This window comes from Hylobates moloch, unplaced genomic scaffold (genome assembly GCF_009828535.3).
Source record: "Hylobates moloch isolate HMO894 unplaced genomic scaffold, HMol_V3 SCAFFOLD_4, whole genome shotgun sequence".
Classification (NCBI taxonomy): domain Eukaryota; kingdom Metazoa; phylum Chordata; class Mammalia; order Primates; family Hylobatidae; genus Hylobates; species Hylobates moloch.
The window spans coordinates 131,075,168-131,091,892 of NW_026652279.1; the positions used below are offsets into that span (position 1 = coordinate 131,075,168).

The window sequence follows — 16,725 nt, forward strand, 5'->3', positions numbered from 1 at the left end:
GTTTTGTTTAACTGAATTTGGCAAATAAAATAGTAATTTGTAAAAATGATTCAAAAATGTCCTATTACATCATTTTTGAATTAGTCAAATTTGTCAGTTAATAAAAAATGCTCATTAATCAGAAAGTAGAGTGCATAACCCAGGAAAACACATGAAAATAATCAATGGCATATATTTCCAAGTAGTATTTACATTTTTCAGGCATGGATCTATCGGGAATAAACTTATATTTTAGACAAATGCAAAATAGTTTTTACATTTTTTTCTTGTAAGACTGAATCCCATTACCAGTCTTTAGAATTTCTTTATTGACTTTTATCGTGCATTATCCTCTCCTCTCACCACACCTAAACATTTCTTTAGAGAAGAAAATATGGGGTGGGACAGATTCATCAGACTCATGTAAGTGCCATTTGGCTAGGACATTTTCTCTGGTTGAGTATTGTGACAGGAGTGAAATAATAGCTATAATATGCAGAGATGGAAACTCAAGTTCACAGTCCAAAGGAATCAGTGATCAAGGTATTCCTTCAGAACAACTTCAGCATGCAGTTCACTTCCAGCTAAAATGTGTTTTCCTGGTTGGATTGCACTTAGCATCCTTCAACTGAGGGAGACAAAGTGTTTAAAATTAAAGTGCTTCATGTTCCCATTATAAGTGTCCTTTCCCAAGCATAATGGGAAAGTGGACTCTTCATTAAAAATGGCTAAGTGGTAATTTACAGAAGTCTTAAGAAGGGTGCAACGACAGGGTTGTTTTGCTTGTTTTTATTTGCTTGTTTTCCCCCCGTACTATCAGCAAATCGTATCAGCTCTACCAAATTTTAAATGGAAGATATAAACAAATAGTCAAAACTGAAGTAAAATAATGTTTTCAAAGATAGGTATCATTTAAAAACATTTAGGAAATTGGTGCTTTAGTTGATTCAATTTAGTTGATTGTAAGATAAAGTTTAATATTGTGAGGCATAGCTAAGATTTGCATGGAAAGTTCTTGAAAATGTTACTAATTGAATGTTGTAATACTTTTATGATTCTTCTTCAGATTAATATAATAAAATAAAATTAGACTTAAAATTATGAAATTATGAATGTGCAAGTCTGAGGATGACATTTTAAATAGTGCTAAGAAGCACCAACCACAATTCTCCATTTGGGTATCACCTATATAACTTCCTCAGGCTACTCATGATTTGATATACAACAATATTAATTGTAAAAAAAAATATATGATGTCAGTTGTTACTAGGTCAATGGAAGGTCATGCTTTTCACTCAATGTGACAATGACATAAGTAATCATGAGCAGCGCTGCCTCTCATATTAAGCAGACAGAATGTTGAATAACTCTAGATCTAGTAGAAAAGATGTCAAAATGTCCATGGAAAAATTAGGCCATGATTTTACATCTTATAATAATTTTGTTGACATGTAAGCTAAGATGCCATTTCTGTATCTGACAATATGATATTGACTAGCTACCTTTCTCAGAATGTTGCTGTAAGGACTAATTAAGATAAAACATGATAAAATCATGAATATAATACACAATAAAAATCCATCTCAAATACACAAGGTAGCAAAATTATAAGCTAGTTGTTTAAAAAATGCACCATTATACATGTATACCAAATCATACATCTGAATTAAAAAACATATTATAATGCTGAAACATATAATTGGACTCGAAATTAATAAATGATTGATAAGCAAAGTGGATATCCTCACCCAGTTCTCAGAGGTTATTTTTATTCTTATGAAGGTTTGTGAAAAAGATTTGAAAAAACTTATAAAATCACACATTATGAATAATCATCATAATTGAGTGTTTGCTGCATGCTAAACTTTATGCTAAACTAGCTTAATTTTATAAGTTTGCTCCTTAAAATAATCCTCTCACTTAAAGACTATTATTTTCCCTTTTTACATTTAAGGAATCTTAAGACTTCATAAAGTTAAGTAATTTGACCAAGATCCATAACTGTAAAATGGAGAAGCCCAAGAGACATTTCAAGTACTTAATGAGAAGCAATAAATAGGTGCATGCCAATTAGAATAAATGTCCAAGGATCAGAATGAACACTGGGCTGCCCACAGTACACTGAGTGGTAGTTGCATATCAATTCAAGTGAAGGCCAAAATAAGTCCTGGATATCTAGTGTTAAGTTCTACACACTACACTTACAAATACAAAGGAATAAAGTGTATAAGTATTTTGAAAGTACAGGTGGAAAAATCCTAAGAAAATATAGTGAACCTTATGATTAAAGTAGGAAAATACATAGCAGGCACCCGGAACACTTGGAAAAATGGTGATTGAATTCAATTCCATAATTCAATTCTTAGCTTCTCACAAAGTAAAGGAAAATGAAAACAATTATAAGACTGAGAGCAACAATAAAATAAAATCCAAACAGATTGTTTAAGGCAGTAAAGTTGGTTATGGGACCCAAGAGATTTTTCTTACTTCAAAACCCAGAAAATGACTGTAACTTACACTGTGGTAGATACATAACCCTTACTCCTAAATATTAAAAGTCACCTAGCTATTTCTTTTGCAGTCTCTCTATTAAGCCCCATGGCACAAAGCCAAAACACTGTTCAATAACAACAACAAAGAGCTGCATAACAGTCACAAAATTGAAATCGTTTTTATTGTCTATTTTGGCACAATACTTTTTCCCAAAGTAGTTTCATATGATAGTACTAAATGTTTTACACACACACACACACACACACACACACACACACATTTTAAACATATATATACACAAATGAAACAAGGTTTCTTGCTAAAATGATGGAAAGGTAAGGATTTGATGGTGATATAAAATTATATTATTGATTTTATTTTTATTACTTTTATTTTGTTACTGAATATACAGGTTGTTTAAATATCCTCTGAAAATTGCTTAAACCAACACTTTTAAATAATGGGCAATAATAATACATAAAACCAGTCTTTGAAGGCTCAGTTTCTTAAATCGAGAATAGAATTTTCCATCTAGTAAAAGCCTTAAGTTTAAAACTAATAATGCACTAATGTGCTTGCATAATTCATGCCACTTGAATTAAACCAGTAATAAAAATGAAACAATAATTTACTTTTAATTACAATAAAAATTCTGAAGGGAGTTTAAATGGTAAAGTCCAGGCTGATCTACACTTTTTAATATTAAAGCAGGACACTAAACATCTCAGCCCCTATGTATGTATATTTATTTCATTCAAATGTTTGGCAGTAAGCAGAAGCTATCTTAACATTTCTTAGCATGTACAAAGACTTTAACTTCAGTGGCACACAACATTTTTTTACAAGGAAGTTAACACTTCAATATGATTAAAGGTCTGCCATTTGGCAGTTTAATTTCCTAACCCTCTTCTTAATATCCCTACTAGATGGACAGCTTCCTTTATTTAAACTTTGTCCTTTTCAGTTCTCTACAGGACCTGACACTTTGTTAGTAACTCTGCAATTCCACCTCCCATATTTGTTAGAACTCTATTTTCTTATACATCAATGAACACAGTATATTTTCAAGTATGTCACGATACTAGAGACTATGTAAGAAATAAACTAGGAGGAAATTTCTATCAGTCTAAGAGCAGCTTTAAAATATAGTGAACCTCAGTGCATCCTTTCCAAATATACTATAGTTTTTCTTTTCCTTTCAAAATGTGAGCATCCATTTTTGGCTGCGATTGAAATCCTAATGTGTGTGCAAGTGGATTCAAAATCAATATTTGTTGTTATCAAAAATTGTTTTGCTCCATTCTTACATGAGAAAATACTAGGAGATATATATATATATATTTATATATATGTATTTGAGATATATATATGTATATATATATACATATATATATATAAAACAAAAAATGTTTAAACCAAAATAAGATAATAAAAAGTTGTATTTAGTGCTAAATTTGAAGGCCCTTAAAGGTAAGTAACATGTATAATTCAGCATATTGTTTTTCAGACCCCATCATAAGGCATAGTACATAGTAGACATATATATATAGTAAAACTTGAGAGTTGCTCCATGCATTCACAAGACAAAGACCATTAGGCATTAATATGCTTAAATTGTGAGGCACCATTGCCACCTAAAGGGAACTAGCATTAGATGGGGAGAAACTGTGAACCAAACCTGCACTGAACCACTATATAGCAATATGATAGTCAGTTTAAGCTACTGAAACTATTTTGAGAGCAAGACAGCTATGAGTCACTTCAAGGAACTCCTATCATAACTGATACCCTATAAAAGTACACAAATCTGGTAGAGACAATACCAGTCAATTTAAGTTCTGATGTTCCTAATCCAGGAACAGAGTCAACAACTTACTATTGATCATTTCAAGGTTACTTTTACCTCATTGATTGGGCAGCATTAAGAAATTTAGAGGCTTTGAATATATATCTGTGTCCTCATATTAATTTAAAACAGACCAACACATTTGTGATCTATCTCAAGAAGATTTTACAAATGCTTATTTGAAATATGAAGTATGTAATTTTCAAAAAATATTTTGGTGTTTCTGCTTTGTACATGCTTAGCATAGAAAAATGTTCGTCTGTAAGATGTATAATGTTCAGGATGGAATATCTGAAGTTCTAGACATTGCTACTTCTCTAGGTGATTTGAACATACAGTGATAAGATACTGTATGGCCTAATTATCTTTTCATCTCTGACCTCATGCTTCTGAGGATGACTCATACAATAACTCCTGAATAACATTAACTTCACCCTGCCAAATCAAAGGCTTATTGAAGATTAAATGATAATATCTCAGTTTTCATTTCTATTCAACCTAATAGAAAAACGGAACTACAGAACAGGAGCTGCATTAGGCACAGGAAAATGCTCACAAAGTTGTTTTTAAGTCAATTTGACACATCTAAACTGAGAATGCCAACAAGTGGATAGCGATACATAGATTTTACTACTTTTAAAAACAAAAGTAAAGAGCTTTTGCATTATGCCCTGCTCCATATAATCCTGTGCGTTGCCAAATTTGTTTAAAGGTTTATGACATTTTAAGCTGTATTCTATCAGTTTTTTATACAGATGGTTCCTGACTTATCAGGGTTTGACTTTCAATTTTTGGTTATTATGATGGCATGAAAGTGATACGCATTCACTATATTCCTTGATTTACAAAGAGGATAGCACATCCAGATAAATCCATTGTAAGCTAAGGAGCATTGATATATATAGTTTACATTGTGTCTTTTTCTAATACACACTGTGACCCTCTTCATGCCTTAAGTGCTCAAATATTGTTAGCAGAATTATGATTTGATTTTGAAAAACTGATGTACAATTTTATAAGTACTGATATACAATCTGAATTCCAACTAAGTATTTTATTTACAATTTAAGATACCAATTATAAAACAGCACTTTATAACACACACTGTTGCTAAAATGGGCCTTTGCTCTTTACAAATGGCTAAGATCACAAGCAGATTTTCTAGTAGAAAATGGTGAAGAAAACCCAATTGAAAGTCTTAAAAGAAAAAAAAAAATTGAAATTGCTTATACTGCTAATTAAGAATTTAGAAAAATGACATGAACTTCATATTAAGTTATAATTATTTCTCTAACACCAGTGTAAATTTTCTTTCCATTTCTGTGCTGTTAAAATGTGGGAAAAACTGACCTTATGTTGTCTTTTATTTTAAGTAAAGAAACTAACTTCATACCTTAAAAGTAGTCATCATTTTTTCACAACCTCATCATCATCCTAAATGGTTCCAAGAATTATTATTTTTTTAAAATTCTTTTTACACAAAGACCTTACTGGGTTTTTACTCTATTGTACATATTGCTAAGTATTAACCTTTTCATGAGTATATTTTTTTCTTTTAAGAAACTTCTTTTGAACTGTTATCACCATTGCTGTCTCTCAGTGATACCAAGGCCATTCTTACCGGTTACCAAATAATAATAATAATAATAATAATAATAATAATAATAATAAGAGTCTACATGTTTGCTTTAGTTCTTACTGAATTTCTCTGAAAAACTTGATCTCATTGCTTCTCATCTAATTTTTTACTGCAGGTAACAAATGTTGGATGAGTTAAATAGGGAGAGTGTTTCCCGTATCTTAATATGTACAACTTTTTACTATATAAAATTCTATAAAAGTTATTTTTTCAATCAAAGATTATAAACTACAATCATTGAAGCTTATCTCAAACATTCATTCTAAGCCTGCTTTATCCATGCACTTTGCCCTTAATTTCTTTTTTTTTTTTTTTTTTTGAGACGGAGTCTCGCTCTGTCGCCCAGGCTGGAGTGCAGTGGCGCAATCTCGGCTCACTGCAAGCTCCGCCTCCCGGGTTCACGCCATTCTCCTGCCTCAGCCTCTCCAAGTAGCTGGGACTACAGGCGCCCGCCACCACGCCCGGCTAATTTTTTTTTGTATTTTTAGTAGAGACGGGGTTTCACCGTGGTCTCGATCTCCTGACCTCATGATCCGCCCGCCTCGGCCTCCCAAAGTGCTGGGATTACAAGCGTGAGCCACTGCGCCCGGCCTGCCCTTAATTTCTAAGTTAATAAGATAAATTACCTACATCTGGTTCCTTCAAATCTTACATATTTTTCAGAGTTCATAAAATGTTATATGTTTAAATCATTTAAAAGCACTCTGACCTATCTCTATTAAACACATTGCTTCTACAGCTAATAATTAACTATCAGTCATTGGCATAGTTGATCCTCCTTAGTTTCACCAAACCCTCTCAAACCTTAATATTAAAAAAATACATATTCTCAAATGGCTGGACTTTTACATCTATTCCCACTCATTCATTTTTTTTTCTGTTTTCTGGAATATATTTATTTTTAGCTTTCTTTAAAGAAAAGTCTTAGATATCAGTTAGCTGGTGAGTTAGGTAGATAGTGCAGTTTTACCTCCTATGCTTCCCTTTCTGTACAACTGATCACTTGTTCTTTTCTATTATAATTCGTTACACTGTATATGACAAAAAGCAAGATACTTGCCTTATGTCATGCCTGCAATTTTTCCAATAATACCTGATAAATATTTTCCTCATCTAACACATTTCTGTAAACTCACAACTAAAAATTTAAGGTATTGGAGCACAGGCCAAAGTGGCAGTGGCAGCTGAGAGGCATTTTTATATCTTGTCCGCCCTCTACAAGCAGAGCCAAATCTGGGTCATTATATTCAGCAGGGAGCTTTGAAACACCTTCCAACTTTGTACAGCAGGATGCTGAGTGTCTTTTGACCTAGTTTTGCACACAGGAAATGCAAGACTGCCAGACCATGGAGCCTGGAAGTGTTAGGTTGTTACATCTATGTCTTTTAGTTGCTGGAAGGATTCCTAAAATGTTAGCTTCATGATTCTTCCCTTTCCAGGAAACAATAATGTAATTATGCTGGCTACCTCTTGGCTCAGAGGTCAATATTCCTCCATATGACTGTTTCAGGTTGTATGCAAATTGCAATTGACCCATATGGTCTTAATATTTGCCTCAGTTTCACTAAACTTTGGACAGAATTCTTCCTGACTCTATGCTGACCGCTCTTTTTTCAGACTACTCATTTAAAAGAAAACATGGAATTGTAATTTTTTCTCGAATCCTTTGAGATGTTAAGTCTTTTTAAAAAACCTCTTGCCACATTTTCTTAATCCAGTCTATTGTTGTTGGACATTTGGGTTGGTTCCAAGTCTTTGCTATTGTAAATAGTGCCGCAATAAACATACGTGTGCATGTGTCTTTATAGCAGCATGATTTATACACCTTTGGGTATATACCCAGTAATGGGATGGCTGGGTCAGATGGTATTTCTAGTTCTAGATCCCTGAGGAATCGCCACACTTCCACATAAAAAATGATGAGTTCGTGTCCTTTGTAGGGACATGGATGAAACTGGAAAACATCATTCTCAGTAAACTATCGCAAGGACAAAAAACCAAACACCGCATGTTCTCACTCATAGGTGGGAATTGAACAATGAGAACTCATGGACACAGGAAGGGGAACATCACATTCCGGGTACTGTTGTGGGGTGGGGGGTGGGGGGGGCGGGGACAGCATTAGGAGATATACCTAATGCTAAATGAGGAGTTAATGGGTGCAGGAAATCAACATGGCACATGGATACATATGTAACAAACCTGCACATTGTGCACATGTACCCTAAAACCTAAAGTATAATTAAAAAAAAAAAACATTAAAAAAAAAATTCATCATAAAAAACCTCTTGCTAGTTTGCTAGTTTTATAACCCAGTAACTTTTTTTTTCCCCAAAGGCCTGAACATTGTATCTTTGAAATATAAACATCAAGGGAAATACCTCTCCTTTGCCCCAGTTTCTGGAGGAGAGTAGAAGTCTAACTTGGGTGAACAAATTGCTTCAAGTTGTGAAACTATCCTCTCGCAAAGATCAGAAAGCTTACTTCTTCTTTAGTAAAAACCAATTAACAAACACAGACGGGCCTGTGCTCTCCCTCTGACCTTGGCACTTAAAAATCCTCCCTTCCTTCGTTTCAGTAAACTTCAGACTGAGTTTGGGTCTCTCTCCTAATGCAATATCCTTGAATAAAGTCTTCTTTACCTGTTTAATTTTGCCTAGTACGATTTTCTCTTTATCAAGATATTACTCTAAAACTATTAAGACCAAAAAATGTGTAAGTGTTTTCTTCACATTCCTGCTTTGAAATTAAGCAGCCAGAGCATGTGTACTTTTTTTTTTTTTTAGAAGGTTTTTTTACTGAGTGTTATCTTAGTGTTAGCAAATCCTTCTCCAATATAAGTGAAATCCTAAAAGAGGACAGAGTCCTTCTAGTTTCCAGGTGTTTGGACTCCAGTGGCTGATCTTCACAATGTCACCTCTTGTTTTTCTATTAGCAGAAATGCTGTAAAAATAAAACTCCTTAAACTACATTCCTGCTGCTTTGATAACTAGGCCAGAACCTGCCTTTCTTCATCTCACACCAGTATTAAGAATTTAGGTAAAATGAACCACATTCCATTTATAAGAAATAATACACAAAACAAACCATCGATATATACTGTCTGCCTTGGTTTCTTTCACAAGATTTTATGTCCTCCTCTTCTTGCTAAATGTAAATAATTATTAAAAAGTGTAACCCTTGATAATGCTCTGTGTGTTTTATGCCTTCTAACTCTCTTAACATTTGGCATTATATCACATTTATGTCCTCATCTACATCTTCTGTTCATTTGGTCTTCATGAGGGCAATACACAGATTTATTGGTTTATTCTCTACATATACAATTAATACTTGTATATTGAGTAACAGTCAACAAATGTTTGCTACGATGGCAAAATTATTTGAATGCACTAATAACCTGATAAAAAGATTAATAGAAAATGTCAACATAGTAGATCAAAAAAAACCTTCAAAAATGTCATTTGCACAACTCTAAGTATTTTTATTGTCCGTTTCAAATGATTTGTCAAGTCCACATTAAAGATTCTGTGAAAATTTTTACATTAAAGTAACACATTCCAGGGAAAAAACTTATTTGAACCCATCATTTCCAGAAGAAAAGACAATTAGAATCTCTTTTCTTTCCTAAGCAAACATGGACATAAACAAATTATTATTCAATAATTTGTATCCACCCTGTTTCTCTCCCAGGTTCTACTTATTTACTTATTTATGTAAGCCAGTTTAAATCATTTGTGGAAGAACGAAATGTATATGTATACATATATACATTTGTAATTTCAGTGACAATAAAAAGTTAGTCTGATTTTTGATCTACTAGTTTTCAACTGAAAAAATACAGAATTTTTTTAAAAAGCTTTAAATCTTGTACTTAAAGGAAATGAGCTAAAATTTATAAGACATCAGTATGATGTTATAATTATTTTGCCATACCTGTATATGCAAATTGGACAAGGTCCCAGAGAGCATTGGGGTCTATGCCTTCCATTTTGATCTCCTCTTGCTTGGCTTCACAAACATCACTTGTAAACATGGCCGCAAAATAGTCGGAGACTGAACTCAGAACAAGCCTGAAAGAGTCACAGGTTCTAATTTAGGTCTTGAATGTAAGGGAGAAAATCACTGTGTCAACCAGAATGCAACGCAGAGCACAAAATCAATCTATTGATCAATCAATTAATGCATTTTATTTATTGCCTCATGAGTTGTACTTTACAAAACTGATTCAAAAAATCCCCTAATTTTTCATAATAGAGCATTCTCATACATTTTCTTCTATCACTTCAACAATATTTTGTCTTTCACGTTTAGGGCTTCAGGCCTCTTAAATAATACATTATAGTCTTCTTTATGTAATGACCCACTTTTCACCATGCTAACTTTCCCCATTGAACTATCGTGAATTTGAACGCATAACATATATTGATCTGTTGGTGAGATTTCTATTATGTTTTGTTTATTTGCCTGTTCTTGTGCCAATAAAATAGTATTTTTAAATTATAAATATGTCTTTATAACCGATAAGGCAAATCCCTTTCTTTAATATTTTAAATTTAACTATTAGCAACATTTTATTCTTTCATAAGTAGAGTTTTAGGCTTTCAAGTCTTAAGTAACTTTTTAAGTTTTAAAAATAATTCCTAAAGCATTTTGATTTAAAAATGCATTAATTTTTTATTCTATTTGGGGAGATTTGACATAATTTTCATATAAATTCATTCCATCTAAAAGTATAAAATATCTATCCTTATATTCAGGACACTTTGTTTCCTTTTCAATTTTAAAGTTTCCCTGAAAATTGCTATATAGATTCTTAGTTGATTCTTATATTGTTACAATTTTGTTGGCTTCGTGTATACTATCTACTTTTTATTCTATTTTTGTTGGTTTGTTTTTCTTTAGAATTTATTAATTGAGAAATTCATAGATTCATCCTTTATCTGGTACATCTGGTGAATTATGTTTGCTAGTTCTTTTGATTCTGCTATTTCTTTTTACATTTAGGTAGATGACTACATCATCTGCAAGTTATATTCTTTTGACTTATTCCTGTTCATTCTGTATGACTCCTCTTCTTTCTCTTTCCTTACAGCTGTGTTAAACAGTTCCTCTGTCACAGAGGCCTTTTGTGTTTTTTTTCTGTGTTAAGAGGAATGCATCTAAAGTTTCTCTCTTCAGTATGATGCCTGCTGAATATACTTGGAATATAAGCTTTACTAAGTCAGATAAACCTCTTTAATTTCTAATTTTGCAAACAATTTTTAAAATATTTGTGTATTAAAATTTATAATGTTGTTAATGACATTTAGAATAAAAAAATATGATATTTTCAAGTATAATTATGAGATAAATAAATCTCTAATTTTATTTTCTTGTATTTTCCTGATCTGATTTTTAATCAAGGCTATAGTAGCCTCATAATATGAGCTGGGAGCTACAACTCTTTCATTTTGTGTAACAACTTTTAGAATAAAGCAATTACTTTTTTCTTTAAGATCTTTCAGAAATTATGTGAAAAACCATTTACATTCGGCTATTTTGAAGAAGACTTTCCTAATATTTCCATTATTTACTAAGTCACAAGGATTACTCAAGTTCTTTATTTCTTCATATATTCAGTTTTGCATCTTAAATTTTCCAAAGTTTTTTTCACTTTACTTAGAGCCTAACATTTATTTATTTGTTTATAATTTCAACATTTTTTTTAGAGACAGTATCTCATTCTGTTGTCTAGGATATTGTGCAGTGGCATGACCATAGCTCATTGCAGCCTTGAACCCCAGGGCTCAAAGTGATCTGCTTGCCTCAGCCTCCTGTGTAGCTGGGACAACATGCACAAGCCACCTCACCCAGCATGGGTTCTAAAATGTCTAATTTATGTTTTTCACAAAATTACATTTGGGTTTAATTGTACCAATTTATATTTGTTTTTATTCTATTTGTTCTTTGGATTAATCTTTGTGCAGTAATTATTTCATGTCATTCATTATGTTGACTACATGTTTTTCACATGTGTGTATGCACACATATGTGTGTTTAAAGTGGTTGCTCTATGGCAGCAACCAGAATTTTGTTTTCCATAAAGAACCAAATAGTAAATATTTTACATGTTGAAAATTCTACACATAGTCTTTGTTGCATATTCTCCTTGAAAACAAACTCAATCAATTGAAAATTCTAAAATGAATTTTAGCTTATGGTCTACACAAAAACAAGCTGCACAGCAGATTTGGCCCCTGCACGGATATTTGCTAAATTTGTCTAGAGATCACATTAACCAATAACACTCTACCTTCATGGATATTGTAAGAAATTTCCAACATAAAACACCCCTTCTGCTCAGTCAAAAATCCAAAAGAAGAACACAAAATGTATTTAAATCTACTGCCTTTTTCACCATTTTTGATGCTCTCCATTCATTTTTGAAGTTGGCTTTAATCTAGTATCAATATTGGAAGAAATATCTTTAGTTATTTCTTATACTGTAAGTCTGATGGCAACAAATAAAAAAATACAGCTTTCATTTATCTGAAGACTTATTTAGTTGCATGTCTAGTATCTTTTAAAAGTTATTTACACATGATATACAATTCTAGGGTGATTTCTTTGTTGAACTTGAAATATAGAATTTCATTATCAATTAGGCACCACTGTTGGAATTTTGTTTGGCAGTTTGTTTGTTTTAAAAATAGGCTTTTGCTTTGTCACCCAGGCTGGAGTCCAATGGCATGATCATAGCTCACTGGCACCTCAAACTCCTGGGCCCAAACAATTCTTCTGCCTCCACCTCTCAAGCAGCTAGGACCACAAGTATGTGCTACCATGCCTAGCTAGTTTTTGAATTTTTTGTAGACAGCATCTTGCTATGTTGCCCAGGCTGGTCTGGAGCTCCTGGCCTTGAGTAATCCTTCTGCCTCAGCCTACCAAAGTATTGGGGTTATGGGCATGAGACACTGCACCCAGACCACCTTGTTTGTTATAGAAAGCTAGCTTTCATTCTTACAGTTGTTTTTCTGATGTAATACGTCCTTTGTTTTTAACTTTTTTCTCTTGATCTTAGGGTTTTAGTTATTTAGCTATAAGTGGGACTTAATATTTACTCAGCATATGTTTTTCTGAGCTTCCTGGAGCAGTGGATGGATCTTTTTAAATCAAATTCTGAAAATTATCTGCAAATAATTACTCATATTTTCACCAAATTAACTCTGATACATTCTAGGACTCAAATTGCATATATGGTTCAACAACTGAGAATGCTACAGAGACTGTTCAATCTTAATTCATTTTACACTCAATTTTTGTTTTACTCTCTGCTTTACCTTAGGTAATTTCTAATCACTTGAATTTTCTCAAATGTCTTTATATTCCCGATTGCTTTATTCATTGTTACCTATCTTCTATAAATATTTTGAATTATTTATGATAGTTACTTTTTTCCCTTTTCTAATACTTCAAACAACTGGATCATCTCTTGGTCAATTTCCATTGACTGATTTTTGTTTGAACCATCAAACAAAACATTCTCCTGCATTTTCCATCTACAGTAAAATTTGATTGCATAACAGATATTATACTTCTACAACAAAAAAAATAGAGGCTAAGAAGGGAGCTGGCCTTTAGTTCTTAGGCGTTGTTATTTGTTCTCTGTTTTGTTTTGGTTTGGTTGTTATTGGTATATTCACAGCTTTTTGATGGCTTTAAAAATAAAACATAATTATTTGGTTTATCTCATGGAAAATGGAATTACAAATACAAGCATGCCTTATTTTATTGCATTTCACTTTACTGTGCTTTGCAGATACTGTAGTTTTTTTAAAATAATTGAAGGCTTATAGCAACTCATTATCTAGCAATTCCATCAGCACCATTTTTCCAACAGCATATGCTCACTTCATGTATCTTCGTCACATTTTGGTAATTCTGGCAATATTTCAAATATTTTATTGTTATTAGGTCTGTTACAGTAATTTATGAACAGTGATCTTTGATGTTACAATTGTTCTTGTTTGAGGGTGGGTGTCATAAACTATACCCATATCAGACAATAAACTCAGTAAGTATTATTCTGACTGCTTCACTAACTGGCCACCCCCTCATTTTTCCCCTTCTCCACAGGTCTCCCTATTCCCTGAGACACAATATTAAAACTAGGCCTACTAATAACCCTGCAATGCCTTCTAAGTGTCCAAATGAATGGAAGTGTTGCATGTCTCTCACTTTAAATCAAAAGCTAGAAATGATTAAGTTTAGTGAGGGAGACACGTAGAAAGTGGAATGAGAACAAAAGCTGGGCCTCTTTTGCCAAACACTTAGTCAAGTTGTGAATGCAAAGGAAAAATTCTTGAAGTAAATTAAAAGTGCTACTCTAGTGAACACGCAAATAATAAGAAAGCACAACAGACTTATTTCTGAAATGGAGAAAGTGAGTGGTCTGGGCAGAAGATGAAACCTGCCACAACATTTCCTTGAGTCAAAGCCTAATCCAGAGCAAGGCCCTAACTCTCTTCAATTTCATGAAGGCTGAGAGAGGTGAGGAAACTGCAGAAGAAAAGTACAAAGTTGGCATAAGTTAGCTTATGAAGTTTAAGGAAAGAAGTCTTCTCCATAACATAAAAGTGCAAAGTGAACCAGCAACTGGGTTCGTGCAAAAGTTATTATGGTTTTTGCCATTACTTTTAATGTCAAAAATAGCAATTAATTTTGTCCCAACCTAATAGAAGCTGCAGCTTCTATGATCATTGATGAAAGTGGCTATACTAAACAGTAAATTTTCAATGTTGATCATATATATAAAGAAGATCTCATCTAGGATTTTCATAGTTAGATAGAAGTCAATGGCTGGCTTCTAAGCGTCAAAGGACAGGCTCTCCCTTTTTTTTTTTTTTTTTTTTTTTGAGACAGAGTCTCGCTCTGTCACCCAGGCTGGAGTGCAGTGGTGCAATCTCGGCTCACTGCAAGCTCCGCCTCCTGGGCTCATGCCATTCTCCTGCCTCAGCCTCCCAAGTAGCTGGGACTACAGGCAACTGCCACCACGCCCGGCTAATTTTTTGTATATTTAGTAGAGACAGGGTTTCACCATGTTGGCCAGGATGGTCTCGATCTCTTGACCTCATGATCCACCCACCTCGGCCTCCCAAAGTGCTGGGATTACAGGCGTGAGCCACCGCGCCCGGTCGCAGGACAGGCTAACTCTCTTTTTAGGGACTAATGCACCAGTGAGTTTAAATTGAAGCCAATTCTCATTACCATTCTGAAAATCCTAGGTCTCTTAAGAATTACACTAAGTGTACTCAGCCAGTGCTTCAGAAATGGAACAATAAAGCCTAGACGACAGCACATCATTTGCAGAATGGCTTACTGAGTATTTTAAGCCCATAGTTGAGACTTACTGCTCATTGACAATGTTCCTTGTTGCTCAAGAGCTCTGATAGAGATGTACAAGGAGATTAATGCTGTCTTTAGGCCTGCTAACACATCCATTGTGCAGTTCATTAAGAAATAATTTTGACTTTCAAGTCATATTATTTTTAAAAAGTCTATTTCATTTCTTTTTTTTCTTTTTATTTGTACAGATTTTTGCATACATGTGCAATTTTGTTACATGTATAGACTGTGTAATGGTCAAGGCAGGGTTTTTGGGGTATCCATCCTCCAAATAATGTACATTGTACCCATTCATCATTTTTTCACCTTCCTTATCCTTCCCACCTTCTCACTCTTCTGGATCTCCATTATCTATTATTCAACTCTCTATGTCCATGTAATCACAGTTTTTAGCAACTACTTATGAGTGAAGATATATGACATTTGTCTTTCTGTGCCTGGCTTGTTTCACTTAAGAAAATGACCTCTAAGTCCATCCATGTGACCATGAATGACATGATTTCATTTTTTATGGCTGAATAGTATTCCATGTATATCTATATCGTATTTTATTTATCCACTCATCAATTGATGAACAATTAGGTTGATTCCATATATTTGATATTGCGAATAGTGGTGCAATAAATATACAAGCACAGGTTTTTCGATATATTGATTTTGTTTCCTTTGGATAGACACTCAGTAGCTGGATTGCTGGACTGAATGGTAGTTTTAATTTTAGTTCTTTGAAAAATAAGTCTCTAGATGCTGTAAATAGGGATTCCTTTGAGGCATCAATTTAAAACTTTCTGGAAAATTTCACTCTCCTACATACCATTAAGTACATTCATAAGTCATGGGAGGAAGTAAAAATATCAACTAGTTTGGAAAAAGAGAAGATTCCAACCCTCATATATGACTTTGAAGGGTTTAAGACATCAGCGAAGGAAGTAACCTTACTAGAAGTAACCTCTAAGGCCGGGCGCGGTGGCTCACGCTTGTAATCCCAGCACTTTGGGAGGCCGAGGCGGGCGGATCATGAGGTCAGGAGATCGAGACCACGGTGAAACCCCGTCTCTACTAAAAATACAAAAAATTAGCCCGGCGCGGTGGCGCGCGCCTGTAGTCCGAGCTACTAGAAGAGGCTGAGGCAGGAGAAAGGCGTGAACCCGGGAGGCGGAGCTTGCAGTGAGCCGAGATCATGCCACTGCACTCCAGCCTGGGTGACAGAGCAAGACTCTGTCTCAAAAAAAAAAAAAAAAAAAAAAAAGAAGTAACCTCTAACCAAAGAACTAGAATTAGAAGTAGAGTCTCAAGATGTAACTGAATCACTGCAATATCATGATCAAATTTGATCGGATAAAGAGTTGCTTCTAATGGATGAGCAAAGAAAGTGATTCTT

At 33.8% G+C, this 16,725-nt stretch overlaps 1 protein-coding gene across 1 annotated transcript in view; it reads right to left on the bottom strand.

Moving 5' to 3' along the window:
• Positions 1-16,725, bottom strand: part of KLHL1 (kelch like family member 1) — a 402,603-nt gene that overhangs the window by 244,892 nt on the left and 140,986 nt on the right. The window contains exon 2 of the mRNA XM_032151000.2: positions 9,894-10,030. Within this exon, the coding sequence (XP_032006891.1) occupies positions 9,894-10,030 (137 nt within the window). The remainder of the gene's footprint in view (positions 1-9,893; positions 10,031-16,725) is intronic.